The sequence below is a fragment of the Mustelus asterias genome, chromosome 17, assembly GCF_964213995.1.
Source record: "Mustelus asterias chromosome 17, sMusAst1.hap1.1, whole genome shotgun sequence".
NCBI classification, from domain to species: domain Eukaryota; kingdom Metazoa; phylum Chordata; class Chondrichthyes; order Carcharhiniformes; family Triakidae; genus Mustelus; species Mustelus asterias.
The window spans coordinates 6454598-6470827 of record NC_135817.1 but is presented as its reverse complement, the minus strand read 5'-3'; the positions used below and the strand labels follow the sequence as shown (position 1 = coordinate 6470827).

Below are 16230 nucleotides of genomic sequence, written 5' to 3'. Positions count from 1 at the left end.
TCCTCACAACCACCCCACACCGGGAGACCTCCAAGCTCAAATCCCGAACCAACCGTTCCTCACTCAACCAACCGCCACCGGGCCCGCGCGTGCGTACATCCCCCACGTGCATACATCGCCCCGCCCCCAACCGCCACCGGTCCCGCGCGTGCTTACATCCCCCACGTGCATACATCCCCCGCCCCGCCCCCAACCGCCACCGGTCCCGCGCGTGCTTACATCCCCCACGTGCATACATCCCCCGCCCGCCCCCAACGGCCACTGGGTCCGCGCGTGCATACTTCTCCCCGCCCGCAGCGACCACTTGGGCCCGCGCGTGCGTACATTCCCCCGCATTCCCAATCGCCAACTCGGGCTACGCGTGCGTACTTTCCCCCCTCATCCCCAGCACCAAAGAGCCACCCGAGCCTACTGCCCCCCACCACGGTGGTGATCCGAGGCCGCGCAGGCGCGCCAGGCTGTACTCCGAGTCGCTGCCTGTTGACTGTCAGTGTGGTTTGGTGTCTCTTACGCTTGAGATGGCTGGTAACGGCTGTACTGTGGCGCGGCGGCCGGGGGTAGGAGTGGCGGTTGTGGTGACCCGTTTGGGGCGACCGGGCTGTGTCCTGCTCGGTAAAAGGAAAGGCTCGATCGGCGCAGGTACTTTCCAGTTACCTGGGGGCCACCTGGAATTCGGGTATAGTCTCTCTGCATACCTGTATTGAATGATCACTGTAATAAGTTCGGGGCTTTCTGCAGTTCACTGTCTTTCATTAATATCGCAATTAGTTTTCTTTTTAAGATGGATTAACCATTTGTTACATCCCAACTGGTCAGACAATTGGAGTCAAAATGCAAAGTGAATAGTCATTGGATTCAGTTATTGAAGATCTGGAGAATGAACCGATTGAGAATCTTCTCTGAAGAGGAGTCATGCGGACTTGAAACGTTATTTCTATTTTCTCTCTCCACAGATGATGCCAGACCGGCCGATTTTTTCCAGCATTTTTCTGTTTTGTTTCACATTCCAGTATCCGCAGCATTTTTGTTTATATAAGAATCATAGAAACCCTACAGTGCAGAAGGAGGCCATTCGGCCCATCGAGTCTGCACCGACCACAATCCCACCCAGGCCCTACCCCCACATATTTACCCGCTAATCCCTCTAACCTACGCATGTTAGTATTCTAAGGGGCAATTTTTAACCTAGCCAATCAAACTAACCCGCACATCTTCTCTAACAGCATCCCTAGATCCGAGGAAGATTAGAAAATTGAAACTGCTCAATTTCTACCCGTCCCTCAACATCCTCTCTTGAATGAGTGATCTTTGCTTTGAGTATGGCCAACCTTCTAATTATCTCTATTTTGATCCTAGCCAATATAACCACAACTACTTCTTTACTGGTGCATTGGGAGCATCCTCGTTTCTAATGACGATAAAGGCAAAGTGCTTTTATCTCCACAAGATGATCTCCTTTGAGCCCCATCCTTACTTTGATTATCGTTTTACTATTTACACTAGGGATTAGAGAAATTGAGGGAGCTTGGCACAGTGCTTGTGTATTGAAATGCTGCATCACAATAGCCTCGTTGCTATAACCACTAATAGCTGAAGCGGTGGTGGAAGTGGAATTTTGCTGAAATAAACTACAAGGGTCTGGAGGGTCTCTGGTGAGAGAGAGGTTCCGGGAGTGGCAGAGACCATGAACCAGTGAGAGGAAGAGTCCACCTCAACCAGCAGGGAGCAGCATATGTGGTAATTGCGTATGGTGAACAGAAAGCAACTTTAAAGTTGGCATACTTTTCTGCTCAAGTTCTTGCGTTTACCAATATAGGAATTAAGCAATGCAATGTATTCCAATTTAGAATTTTTTTTTTCTTCTGACAAAGGCCCTAAGGAATTTAAATGCAGTTTATACATTGGTTTTAATGGGAACATTTGATTTACTTCAAGTTGTTTCTCTTAAAGTTGTACTTTTCAGGGACACAATTATAACTTTATAAGAGGACGTACAGTAAATGATGCCTGGCAGTCAGCTCAAGAATGACACTGGCACATACATGAAGTCAGTCAAGTACTTTCTTAAGTAGGGAAAGGCCTGATGTAGAATGTCATCGTTGCAAATATTGGGACACCGACGTATTATACCTTTCAACTTTATTCATAATATTTCCCTTGGTTCATGGGGATGGGAAGGAAAACCAAGAGTATAGTTTATGGTGCAGTTCAATCAAACAAATAAAGTATTAACAAAACACGGACAATGGGTGGAATGGTCTCTATTTGTGCTGTAAATCTTTGTGTAAATGGAAGATTGAAAATGAGACTTCTATTGGGATTTCTTAGTATATAGCATACTAGAACTTATAAATAAGTTGTAAATAGGTTTGAAGAGTTTGAGAATTTGTATTGACATGACTTATTTTTAAACTCTTTAATAGAGAAAACTGGGAAGACTGTGCTAAACGGGAAGTTCTTGAAGAGACGGGGCTTCACTTGAAGAATGTCTACTTCGCAACTGTTGTAAATAGCATCAAGTTAGAAGAAAATTATCACTACGTCACAATTTTCATGCAAGGAGAAGTCAATATGGATTATGATTCGGAGCCAAAGAATTTAGAACCACAGAAGAATGAGGGTAAATTTCTTATATTAAGTTCTACAAGTGATTTGAACATGATTCTAAATCTGTTCAGTCTCAGACCCCTGTATCTCCTCACTGTGTCTTATCTCCTCACAGCGTTTTCTTATAAATAACATAAAATAGAATGTCCAATATTTTCTAATGTGTTGTATTAATTTATGACAATGGCATAATGGTATTGTCACTGGATAAGTAATCCAGACACCCAGAGTAATGTTCTGGGGACGCAGGTTCAAATCCAACCACAGTTGATGTTAAAAGTTTAAGTTAAGTTTTTTGAAGGCTAAAAGGGGTCACGAAAAATCATTGGCCAGCAGGATTAAGGAAAATCCCAAGGCTTTTTATACATATATAAATAGCAAGGACAGGGGAATGAATCTATGCATGGAACCAGAGGAAATGGGTGAGGTATTAAATGAGTACTTAGCATCAGCATTCACCAAAGAGAAGGAATTGGTGGATGATGAGTCTGGGAAAGGGATAGTTTGTCATGTTGAGGTCAAAAAGGAGGAAATATTGGGGTTCTTGAGAAACATTAAGGTAGACAAATCCCCAGGGCCTGATGGGATATACCGCAGAATACTGAGAGAGGCAACGGAAGAAATTGCTGGGGCCTTGAGACAAATCTTTGTATCCTCACTGGCTACAGGGGAGATACAGTAAGAAGTTTAACAACACCAGGTTAAAGTCCAACAGGTTTATTTGGTAGCAAAAGCCACACAAGCTTTCAGAGCTCCAAGCCCCTTCTTCAGGTGAGTGGGAATTCTGTTCACAAACAGGGCATATAAAGACACAGACTCAATTTACATGAATAATGGTTGGAATGCGAATACTTACAGCTAATCAAGTCTTTAAGAAACAAAACAAAGTGAGTGGAGAGAGCATCAAGACAGGCTAAAAAGATGTGTATTGTCTCCAGACACGACAGCCAGTGAAACTCTGCAGGTCCAGGCAACTGTGGGGGTGTATTGTCTGGAGACAATACACATCTTTTTAGCCTGCCTTGATGCTCTCTCCACTCACTTTGTTTTGTTTCTTAAAGACTTGATTAGCTGTAAGTATTCGCATTCCAACCATTATTGATGTAAATTGAGTCTGTGTCTTTATATGCCCTGTTTGTGAACAGAATTCCCACTTACCTGAAGAAGGGGCTTGGAGCTCCGAAAGCTTGTGTGGCTTTTGCTGCCAAATAAACCTGTTGGACTTTAACCTGGTGTTGTTAAACTTCTTACTGTGTTTACCCCAGTCCAACGCCGGCATCTCCACTACAGGGGAGATCACAGTAAGAAGTCTCACAACACCAGGTTAAAGTCCAACAGGTTTATTTGGTAGCACAAGCCACAAGCTTTTGGAGCACTGCCCCTTCATCAGGTGAGTGGGAGCTGTGTTCACAAACAGGGCATATATAGACACAAACTCAATTTACTCAAGTCAAAGACTCGCATTCCAACCATTGTCATGGACTTTGACCTGGTATTGTGAGACTTCTTAATGTGCTTACCCGAGTCCAACGTCGGCATCTCCACATTACAGGGGAGATCCCAGAGGACTGGAGAATAGCTATGTTGTTCCTTTGTTTAAGAAGGGTAGCAAGAATAATCCAGGTTATATAAAACAGGCCAGTGAGCCTTACTTCAGTGGTAGGGAAATTATTGGAGAGGATTCTTCGAGACAGGATTTACTCCTACTTGGAAATAAGTGGATGTATTAGCGAGAGGCAACATGGTTTTGTGAAGGGGAGGTCGTGTCTCACTAACTTGATTAAGTTTTTCAAGGAAGTGACGAAGATGATTGATGAAGGTAGGGCAGTGGATGTTCTCTACATGGACTTCAACAAGGCCTTTGACAAGGTCCCTCATGGTAGACTGGTACAGAAGATGAAGTTGCATGGGATCAGAGGTGAGCTGGCAAGGTGGATACATAACTGGCTCGGTCATAGAAGACAGTGGAAGGGTGCGTTTCTGAATGGAGGGCTGTGCAAGTGGTGTTTCTCAGGGATCAGTGCTGGGACCTTTGCTGTTTGTAATATATGTAAATGATTTGGAGGAAAATGTAACTGGTTTGATTGGTAAGTTTGCGGACGACACAAATGTTGGTGGATTTGCGGATAGCGATGAGGATATCAGAGGATACAGCAGGATTTAGATCGGTTGGAGACTTGGGTGGAGAGATGGCAGATGGAGTTTAATACGCACGAATGAGGTAATGCATTTTGGAAGGTCTAATACAGATAGCAAATATACAGTAAATGGCAGAACCCTTAAGAGTATTGAGAAGCAGAGGGATCTGGGTGTACAGGTACACAAGTCACTGAAAGTGGCAACACAGGTGGAGAAGGTAGACAAGAAGGCATACGGCATGTTTGGCTTCATCGGCTGAGGCATTGAGTTTAAAAATTGGCAAGTAATGTTGCAGCTTTATAGAACCTTAGTTAGGCTGCACTTGGAATATAGTGTTCAATTCTGGTTGCCACACTATCAGAAGGATATGGAGGCTTTGGAGAGGATACAAAAAAGATTTACAAGGATGTTGCCTGGCATGGAGGGCTATGAGGAGAGGTTAGAGAAACTTGGGTTTGTTCTCACTGGAACGACAGAGGTTGAGGGGTGATCTGATAGAAGTCTACAAGATTATGAGGGGCATGAACAAAGTCGATAGTCAGAAGCTTTTTCCCAGGGTGGAAGTGTCAATTATTAGAAGGCATAGGCTTAAGGTGCAATGGGCAAGGTTTCAAGATGTACGAGGCACGTTTTTTATACAGAGAGTGGTGGGTGCTTGGAACTTGCTGTCCTACTAGCCTTGTAGTTTTTCTTCTCAGAGAGCTTAAAATCCCAGTCTTCTCTTTCTAACGCATACATACTGAACACTCCCTCTCAACTCCTGCTATTTATGCATCCATGACCCTGGATCACTGTCACTAGGCAACAGTAAAGCTTTTCTAATTTGTGCTTGTTTTGGAATCACTGAACTTTTAGCCCACCTCTCTAACTTCAAGGATTGTAAGATCTCATTAAAAGTGCAATTTATACCAACAAACCCAGATACTTGAAACCTTTCAGTCACGTTTATCCAGACTCCCACGCACCAAGGTTCATAAAAACCAAAAAAAAATCTTTCTTAAATATATATATTCAACCTAAAGTTATACATTGTTCATAAAAATAGTTTAAGGAGCTGTTCATAGAGCTGTTCATATTATCCACATGGTCTAATCAGGGTTTTGCATAGCGATAGCAAAATATTTCCCCCTTTACATTTTAAGCCCTCTTGTTTAACATTCCCTTAGCCTTTTTTTTAATACTTGACAATTATATTTTCATGACTACTACATGGACTACTAAATCTCTAGATCTCCACTGTTTTTAGCCTGTCCCCATTTTAAAAAATGGAACTCTAATCTTTTTTGGTCCAAATCAGATGATTTCTCATTGGCCTGTATCAAAATTCATCTGCCATCGTATTTATTATCCAACCACTTTATTGATCAATGTCTTCATAATTTTTGTTTTCTCCATTACTTACAATGACACCTAATTTTTCACAGTGGCTTCATTGCAGTGTTAGTGTAAGCCTACTTGTAACTAATAAATAAAAACTTTAAAACTTTAATTTGTCATCTGCAAAGTTGGATGTATTTATTTTTATGTAAGTTATTAATATAGTTATCAGTGAAATTCCCCCCCACCCACCTGCTTCGCCTCACTGCTACTTCAATTGGAAATGTGGTTGTGTGTATATAGAATCCCAATGCCTTCTGGAAGTTCATATAAACTACATCCATTGACATTCCTCCATCTATTACTGTAGCTACTTCCTCAAAACCCAATTAGGATTGTTAAGACACAACCTACCTAATATACATCCATTTAGACTTTCTCAAATCAGTTCAAATTTTTCTCAAGTGCTCAGTAACTTTATCTTCCCCACAAGAGATGAAGCTTAATGGCTGTATGATTGCCTGGCTTCGCTCACTCACTTTTATTAAACAGTGGAGCAATATTTGCAATTTTCCAATCTAAAAGGACAATTCCTGAATTAAGAGAACTTTGGAAGATTTATGGCAAAGGCATTTTCTGAGTGGAACCTGTAAGAGGTAAAATTTACTTGGGCTCCAGATAACCATGTTGCCCACAGTCCAAACAGACAGGATGATGTAAGCTGTGCAAACAGGGGGGAAACCATGAGGTGCTCTTGGAAGCTATGTAAGTTTTAAACTGGCTGAAACTCCCGGATAAGGACCATTTCCCATTTTTCACCTTACATAGGACAAATTGAAATCCTACAATTGGGTGTAAAGTTTGCAGTAGTTCCGAGTTTGAGACTTGAGGGTTTCTGCATGTTCTTGGCTGTTTCAGAAAAAAATCTGAGAATAATTGAATTTAGACCTGTGTAACATCTCTCATCCTCCGGGCAGCCCAGAGAATTTCACATTCAATTAAGTACCTGTGAGGATATATTAAACGTAAGTTTCACATGAACTTGTCATGTCTTTCTTCCAGGATGGGATTGGATCAAGTGGGAAGACCTTCCACCAACAGACCAGCTGTTCTGTCCTTTAGCTTGTGTGAGACAAGTTTATCATCCTTTTAAAGAAAGACTTAAAAATGCCGCTAGAAATTCACCACCAAATGATGGTAATCATCCTGATCATTGTATATGATGTTGAATAAAGTGGTTACAAGGTGTGTGATATCACAAATGATATTTTAGAATCTGAAGAAACCAGTGGAGCTAATTCATTTTAATCATGAAGCCATTCATAAAGTCAGTGATCTGAACAAAGCTTGCATGCATCTCCCTAATTTAAATAATGTACAAATTGTATTAAATTAGTTAATAAAATTTCAAATCTTTAAGATGTAGTTTTATTTTGGAAATATAACGTACCAAAGGTTAAGGATTGGGGAAAATAACCTGTGCTTAAAATCCCTCAAACTTATGCTCGGTTATGCAACAGGTGATGTTTGTGGTTTGTTTTCTATAAACTCTCAATATATTATTTTATATAATGTGTGTTGATTATCTGTACCATCTTTTGAAAGAATCCTTAAATGCACTATTTCCCATTCTTAGGAATTCCTTTGACTTTACGCAAAACCTTAGAATACTTAGAAATTCATCCCATCTTGGTCAAGTAATTCTCCCTACAGTTATGTAACGGTTACATTCTGAACCATATTTTGTTTTTACTACCAAGAATTAATCCTAACTGTTTATGCATTCCCCTGAAAGTCAGTTCACTTTAGTTGTCAATAGCCACTCAATGCGCATGGGTTAATGCGTTAATCTAAATTTTTAAGAGGTCCAAAACAGGACTGGCATGCCTTAGAGCAGGTTTTATTCATTTCTTAATTGATGGGTTTTCTATTCTACAACAGAAGGATTTGGTCTTCTCTTGACTTCAGGGGCTTTGTGCTTTATTTCCTTTGTTATATTATATTGCATATCCAGAAGTACAGATTGGCCTCAGGCAAGCAAGGCTGTAGAATTTGTTCCTGCTAATTGATATACTAGGATGTTTGCTATTCTGGGACTATTTGTATGAAAATGGAGCTTAAAGCAGTTATAAATGTACCACATGCTAGCACGGAACCAGAAATCCTCATCCTGGTATTCAAATTCCTTCATGGGCTGATCCTTTCTCCACCTACTTCAGCTCAGCATCTAGAAACCGAGTTATCTTTCAACCTTCTCATTAGGCACTTTACTGTCTTAGGGACTCAATGATTTAAAACTATGAACTCTTCCCCCCCCCCCATTTTGATTCTTTTTTCTTGACATGTGATGGTTTGAATCTTGTTTTTCATGTTTTAGCTTTTGGACAGAGTCGTTAATTATTCTGCTATTCACACTCTGGACAAATGCTACAACTATTACCACTCCCTTTGCCTTTTGTTTCATGATACCTTTGTCATTTAGTTCTCCACTGCCCCCCCCCCCCCCCCCACGCACCCCTCCACCTTCCCTTGGCATAGAACCCATCACACTTTTCTTCCATCAGTTCTGAAGAATTCAACACAAAACGTTAACTTTTGTTTCTCCCTCCACATATGCTGCTGAGTATTTCCGTATTTCCAGCACTTCGTTTTTATTTCAGATTTCCGGCATCTGCAGTATTTTACTTTTATTATCATTGTGAATTTTGCATTCCTCTAATTCTGGTCCCCTGAGCATCCACTAATTTGTCCAACCACTGACTGCCGTGTCTTCAGTTGTCAATGCAAAACTCTAATTTCCTCCCTAAACCTCTTTTCCTTAAAACGTACTACTTTGACTAAACTTTTGATTATCTGTAGTGACGATACCGTGCCTTTAAAAAATGTATTTTAATCATATTCCTTTGCAAGATTGTATTGGTACTATGCTGTCTATAGTCAGTGTCCTCTCATTGCTACTGAAGCAATATAATGGACATGCTGATTTTAATCTGGATTAATGCAGTGTTCTCTGGTATTATGGTCCTTTGGGGATTGCTGAGTGGAACTTGATTTAGGGATGATTGACAGATCAGGTGATGCCTGGGGACAGTTTTTTCCCACAGAAGAGTCCAAGTTTTTAGTTTGTTTATTTGCCGTTGGAAGTTGGTGGAAGAAGGCAGTGGCTCTGTCTCTCTGTAAAGGCGTACTGAAAGTTCCAGGACTAGGAAGCCTCAGATTTGTTCCAAAATTCAACGGACCAATTCACAGGTGGTGTAAAAAAGCTGTAAACTCGGCATCACGTGAGCATACTTGCTTTTTGTGCCAAGTCTAGGAAAGGTTGCATGTCTCTCTGATGGTGTTTGACTTGGAACGACATGGATAGCTAGTTATTAAGGCTTATACTGTATCATGTTTGAAATGCTAAATGTTATGCTAATTCTTTATTATATTTTAACTGTGTTCTTAAATAAACTTTGTTTGATAAAAGCTTCCCAGTGGGTCACTTGAATGATACTTGGAATGAAATATCTCGTGCTCACTTGTGCCAAATTCAAATGTAAAAACTTGCGTCCAGGCTATCTTCATAAAACATTGTGGAGTTTCTTGCCTGGGTCTTAACATTGTCCTGATGGAGCTCCTTTGGCTTATTATACTACTGTGAAGCACATATGTTTTACAGCAAGCTGTTAACTTGCATGTCACTGACAGTAAAAAGAGCTCAGAAGAATGAATCTCATTCACAGCATTGCACATAGTCAAGAAATATAATTGGCATTTATCAATATTGATTTTGCTGAAATGAGATTTGGAACTGTTGAGCTATTGTGCTTTAACAAATGATCAGAAAAATTAGATGGAAAATATTTCTTACCAATGATATAAAAGACAGTTCTGTTTTTATTTACAATATAGGAATCACATTGTTATACTATGAAATGTACATCTCCAAAACAATGTTTACAACTGTTTCAGTTTGCATTATTGTAGAAAGATTGTTTTAATCTCAATAAAATAATCCCTCAATTGCTTTTAGCAAAAGTCGTCTTGGAGCTCATCAAGGTCAGAAATGTCAATTTTGGAGAACATTTTGGGTAATAACAATCATTCATTGTCAGGCAGGTATGACACAGCAGGATACAAAATACCCTATTTCAACAGTGTGCTTTAACACAACCCCAACAATAATCCTTATTGTAGCAGATGCAAATTCTTCTACCTTCTTCAGTGTTCATGACCTTTGTGTTTAACTGTCAATTGTATCAAATTACTAGTTTTATGCTTGTGCCCATAGCCATTATGGCCACCCAGCTAATTTCTCTGAAGGTGACAGGTACATGTATAGAGCAGATTTCCATGTCATCAATCTGGGTTTGGGATTATAGTGCCAAACAGACAAAAAAAGCAGTTCTAAAATACAATTGCCGGTCCACTTCAGGGATAGGGTCATTTTAAACTTCTGCTCTTAAAATGGTTATGGTTTCCTTTTCCTCACCAGCTTAAATTGCTGCTTCATGAAAATGTTTTAATCCTCTGCAACATGCATATATTGCAGCTGTTCTGTTTTTACGATACACTTTCCTGTTCTAAGTTATCATATTTTCAGTTCCCCCTAGTGCATTATGCTGTGCGATTAAAATAGTTTGGGGAAAATATACGGTAATGTCATACCATAAGTCAATGATGTGGCCTTTTTTTTTAATTTGGTGTAAAGGTCTGTCCAATAAATTAATGCCTTGTTTCTTACGATATAGTGTTACCACCATATTCTAAAATATAATCAATGATATTCACATTGGACAGCGAGTTCAACACTGGGGGAAATGTCTTTTTTATGCAGAACTTACCTATCTTACTGCATTGCTCATCAAAATGCTTTCTTGATGTGTCCATACCAGGTCAGCATCAACAGTATTAGATTGGAAGGATCAGGAGAAACAAACCTATTTTCCAATGCCAAAAGTCCAAGGATTGAACTGAAAAATAAATGTTCTCTTAGTTTCAGTCAGAGTCACTACTACTGCTTGAAGAATCAGTTGACATAACTTCCACATCATCTTCATTCTCTTTGTTATGTCCAGGAGGTTCCAACATAAAATCATTGCTGTGGTTTGGAGGCAACAAGTTGAGGGACATGTCATTTGACTGCCATGGGTACTGAGGTGCAAGTACATCTGAAATACAGAAAGTTTTCGTAAACCACATTTGTATTTTGTCCAAAACTGTAACAATACTAGTCCCTCAAGCATTATTCAAAATGGCTCAAACCGATAATGTTGTGTCCTGGATGTCTGTTACAGTTTCAGTTGTGCTTTGAGTTAAACTCTTGCTCCTAGAACACAGACAACAGCTGTCCAAAGGCTCATTTACAGAATAAGTCTTTATACTGAACAATCCAACCCTTCTTCTGCCCCGACCCCTTCTAAAAAAAAAAGGTCTCAAACTCCTGGTATTCTTGCATTCTAGCCTATTAATATATATTTAGCTTTGTAACACCATTTCAAATTCTTAATCAAATGATTTTTCCTTCCAAGAATATTAAAGTGCAGAACTTGAGAATGTATTGACCTAAAATAGCACTAAATTCTATCACAAAACCACAACCTATGCTTCTCTGAATTGAAATGTATATGTAAAGGATTAATATATAAATGCAATCCATATACTCTATGCATATGCGAGAAAACAGCTATCTTCTCTGTGTAAATCTAGAACAACTTTAAATGTCACACTATGATGGGTTTCAAATGATTAGATCTCCATAAAGGTCTTCCAGTAAGTGGAGAGGAGGCAGAAACATGAGTCATTCTGGGAAGCTGGTAGTGCTGATAATGAGGGAATGGGAAGGGAAAGAAAATCATAGATTTCTGGAGTAGATTGAACAAAATACATGATCCACCTCATCAATAACAAGTCATCAATAACTTGTAAACAAGAGTGTTCTTGTTTTTCTTTGATTAAAAGCAGCTGTAGATGTTATGATTTGTCTACATTTACTGCAAATCAGCTGTTGAAATTTAGCTTAAAAATGTGACAAATCATTAGAGCTCTGAAGGGTCATCCAGACTCGAAACTTTGGCTCTATTCTCTCTCCACAGATGCTGTCAGACCTGCTGAGATTTTCCAGCATTTTCTGTTTTTTGTGACAAATCATTTTCTTGCCTTCAATTTTTTCTCTTCCCTCTTGATGTCAGATTTCTGCTAAGATGCAGTGCTGCTCAGTTATTATTAATGACTTGTCTAACTAGCCGATCGTGAGTTTTCAATGAGTATTGGCAGGCTAATCATGGTGGGAGGCAGACTCAAAGCTATTTGTATGGTCATGCAAATATAATTTCTACTGTACAGCAATTATAACCTAAATGGACTTTCTCCTCCTCACGACCTAGAGACAAAGACCAACTGTAGCACTCCTACTTTCACTATTGCTGCAATTAGCTGATGCAGTATTGAGTCTCAATGATACTGTCTTTAGCAACTTAGTCACAATAACATGAAATCAGCCAAAAGATTTTAATCATTGCTTAAAGAGTGACACAAAGTAAAATAATCAGAAATGCTAATGGCCTAAGTGACACTTTATAATCAATACCACCAACTGAGCTTCCTACGTTGTTATAGTTTATGTTTGCCTTGCACAAGTTCCATTTTAGTGAAATGTTGACAGCTTTTACCTGGTAATCTCCCTGCAGCCAATGCATCTCCAGGTAAATGTCCATTCACCCCGTTGGTAGAAAGGTTACTCTGCTGTCCCAAAAGACCACTCCTCATTTCCAGATCAGTTGGGTAAGGTCTCCGAGGATCACCTGAATCAAATGTATGATGTTCGGAATCATTCACACTAATTGTTACTGTGAAGTTAACTCTTCCCTATAAAATTCATGTGAATAGCAGCTTCCCATAAACAGGAAATCTCATTAAAAATTGAAGCACAGCTAATTAAAAAGAAAACAGCCATTTACAAATACCAAAATTTATTAAAATTGAAAGAGGTTTTAAAAAGTAAGTGAGGAAAATCTATTTACACAGGTTGTTGAGTTGGTAATGGAGGGAGGGGTATTAGTATTATTTAAGATTATCAAAACAATTAAGGAAAACGTTTGGAGAATTGTTTATTTTTGAACAGTTTTAAAGAGGACACCATACCAGAAACTGGTCAAATCAGAATCCATAATAACTTTCAAAAGGGATAAGAGTGGATAAATATCTGAAAAGCAAATATTTAAAATAATATGGGGAATTTTCAGCAAATTGGGCCGAAGTGGGCAACTCCTTCAGAGAGCTGGTACACGTGCAATGGCTTGATTTAGCAGACTGATCTTGACCTCACAGAGACCCTTCTCCCTGGGCCATGATTCCACCACGAAACACCAAGCCATTGGGCCCTATTTTACCATTTTAATTCTAAAAGCTGGGCGGACTTGAAACTGGGATTGTTTCAGATCCGGCTTTTAGACCTGTTCTCAGGCGCTGCCATACACACACTGCCTGAAAAAATAGCAGCGATTCTGAACCGTGCTGCAGAAGCCTGTGGGCGGGGCTTATCACACCCGAAACACTGCAGCTCCGATTGGTGCCTCCAACTGTGCACGCGCTGAAAAAAAGATAGAGAAACGCTCCCCTGCCACATTGCACCCGGGCCGGATAATGGCTCCCCCTGGCCCCCACAGACATTGCCCGATCCCCAGAACATAACTGACTCCCTTATCCCCCAACCCTGACCGATCGCGGGCCCCCTCCCCCCCACATCGATCACACGCAGAGTGGCAGCATACCCCCCTTTCCACCCCACCAATCACATGGAGAGTAGCAGCAGACCCCCCCGCCCCTCCAGAGACCCACCTTCCTCTCCCCCCATCAGACAGCCATCTGACCCGCCTTCCCCCCGCCATCAGAGAGCCATCTCACACACCTCCCTTCCCCCCGGCCAGAGAGCCATCTGACCCACCTCCCTCCCCCCACCAGAGAACCATCTGACCCACCTCCCTCCCCCACCAGAGAGCCATCTGACCCACCTCCCTCCCCCCACCAGAGAGCCATCTGACCTGCCTCCCTCCCCCACCAGACCCACCTCCCCCCACAAGAGAGCCATCTGACCCACCTCCTCCCTCCCTCCCTCCCTCCCTTCCCAAACACCATTACCGATCTGAGTCAGAGGGCCGCCGGAAACTCGGAAGTTACCTCCACAGAAGCTGGAGCGCCTGAATTGGACCTTTGCGGACCATGTCTGTTTCGCGCCGAATCTGGATGGGCGAACGCGGTGGTAAAGGGGGAAGTGCCGGTAAAAGCAAATGCATTTAAATTGACCTTGTGGCCATTTGGGTGCAGTCCCGACGGCAGCCATTTTCAGCACTTAGTAAAGGGTGAACCAGCGCAGAGGCTGATGCGGATCATGCTACTCGCCTCACGCCCAACTTTACCAGGTTTTCGTGCCCAAAAACGGGCGCAACTTGATGGTAGAATTGGGCCATTGTTTCCAGGACTGTTACTGACCTCATCTCCTCTGGAAATCTTCTCTCTACAGCTTCCAACCTTATTGTCTCCCAACCCTGCACAGCCTACTGCTACCTCCTTCCCAAAATCTACAAAATGGCCAGTCTTGGTGTACCCATCATTTCAGTTTGTTCCTGTCCCTATGAACTTATTTCCCATCTTGACTCTATTCTCTCTTCCCTTGTCCAGTTTCTTCATTTGTGATTCCTATGATGCCCTAATGTCATGTCAACAATTTCCTGGCCCTAACCGCCTCCTCTTAACTATGGACATCCAATCATTCTGCACCTCCAACCCCCACCAGGATGAACTATCCCCAGCCACCATTACCCTCCTCTGTCTGGCTGCACTTGTTTTCTCATTGAACAATTTCTCCTTCAACTTGTCTCACTTCCTCAAAATAACAAGGTGCAGAGTGGCAAATGTTGTGCCTTTGTTTAAAAAGGGCTGCAGGAAAAAGCCTGGGAACTACAGGTCAGTGAGCCTCACATCTGTGGTGGGTAAATTGTTGGAAAGTATTTTGAGAGACATGATCTACAGGCATTTAAAGACGCAAGGTCTGATTAGGGACAGTCAGTATGGCTTTGTGAGTGGAAAATCATGTCTCACAAATTTGATTGAGTTTTTTGAAGGGGTAACCAAGAAGGTAGATGAGGGCAGTGCAGTTGATGTTGTCTACATGGACTTTAGCAAGGCCTTTGACAAGGTACCGCATGCTAGGTTGTTGCATAAGTTTAAATCACACGGGATCCAGGGTGAGGTATCTAAATGGATACAAAATTGGCTTCTTAACAGAAGCCAGAGGGTAGTTGTTCAAACTGGAGGCCTGTGACCAGCGGTGTGCCTCGGGGATCAGTGCTGGGTCCACTATTATTTGTCATTTATATTAATGATTTGGATGAGAATATAGGAGGCATGGTTAGTAAGTTTGCAGATGACACCAAGATTGGTGGCGTAGTGGACAGTGAAGAAAGTTATCTCCGACTGCAATGGGATCTTGATCAATTGGGCCAGTGGGCTGATAAATGGCAGATGGAGTTTAATTTAGATAAATGCAAGGTGATGCATTTTGGTAGATTGAACCAGGGCAGGACTTACTCAGTGTTGGGGAGAGTTACAGAACAAAGAGATCTAGGGGCACATGTTCATAGCTCCTTGAAATCACAGGTGGACAGAGTGGTGAAGAAGGCATTCAGCATGCTTGGTTTCATCGGTCAGAACATTGAATACAGGAGTTGGGACGTCTTGTTGAAGTTGTACAAGACATTGGTAAGGCCACACTTGGAATACTGTATACAGTTCTGGTCACCCTATTATAGAAAGGATATTAGTAAACTAGAAAGAGTGCAGAAAAGATGTACTAGGATGCTAGCAGGACTTGATGGTTTGGGTTACCAGGAGAGGCTGGATAGACTGGGATTTCTTTCTCTGGAGCATAGAAGGTTGAGGGGTGATCTTATAGAGGTCTATAAAATAATCAGGGGCACAGATCAGCTAGATAGTCAATATCTTTTCCCAAAGGTCGAGGAGTCTAAAACTAGAGGGCATTGGTTTAAGGTGAGGGGGAGAGATACAAAAGTGTCCAGAGGGGCAATTTTTTCACACAGGGTGGTGAGTGTCTGGAACAAGCTGCCAGAGGTAGTAGTAGAGGTGAGTACAATTTTGTCTTTTAAAAAGCATTTAGACAGTTACATG

The 16230-nt window shown here is 41.4% G+C and overlaps 2 protein-coding genes across 2 annotated transcripts in view; one reads left to right on the top strand and one right to left on the bottom strand.

The window, feature by feature from the left end:
• Window positions 1–487: 487 nt before the first annotated feature.
• nudt15 (nudix (nucleoside diphosphate linked moiety X)-type motif 15) lies at window positions 488–7419 on the top strand. Its single transcript, XM_078232217.1, has 3 exons — window positions 488–676; window positions 2424–2620; window positions 7126–7419. The coding sequence occupies exons 1-3, from the start codon at window positions 519–521 to the stop codon at window positions 7284–7286; spliced, it is 516 nt and encodes a 171-aa protein (XP_078088343.1). The 5' UTR covers window positions 488–518; the 3' UTR covers window positions 7287–7419.
• A 2376-nt stretch (window positions 7420–9795) lies between these two features.
• med4 (mediator complex subunit 4) overlaps window positions 9796–16230 on the bottom strand; it is a 40296-nt gene continuing 33861 nt past the window's right edge. Inside the window, exons 7-8 of the mRNA XM_078232216.1 lie at window positions 12717–12848; window positions 9796–11216 (exon numbers count right to left, since the gene is read on the bottom strand). Of these exons, the coding sequence (XP_078088342.1) occupies window positions 11044–11216; window positions 12717–12848 (305 nt within the window). The 3' untranslated portion in view covers window positions 9796–11043. The remainder of the gene's footprint in view (window positions 11217–12716; window positions 12849–16230) is intronic.

Bases quoted from the DNA above. Each gene is read 5' to 3' on its own strand.
- nudt15 (XM_078232217.1), top strand. From the start codon at position 519: ATGGCTGGTAACGGCTGTACTGTGGCGCGGCGGCCGGGGGTAGGAGTG. The intron at 677-2,423 runs GTATAGTCTCTC...ACTCTTTAATAG, and splicing joins GGGGGCCACCTGGAATTCGG to AGAAAACTGGGAAGACTGTG. The intron at 2,621-7,125 runs GTAAATTTCTTA...TCTTTCTTCCAG, and splicing joins AGAACCACAGAAGAATGAGG to GATGGGATTGGATCAAGTGG.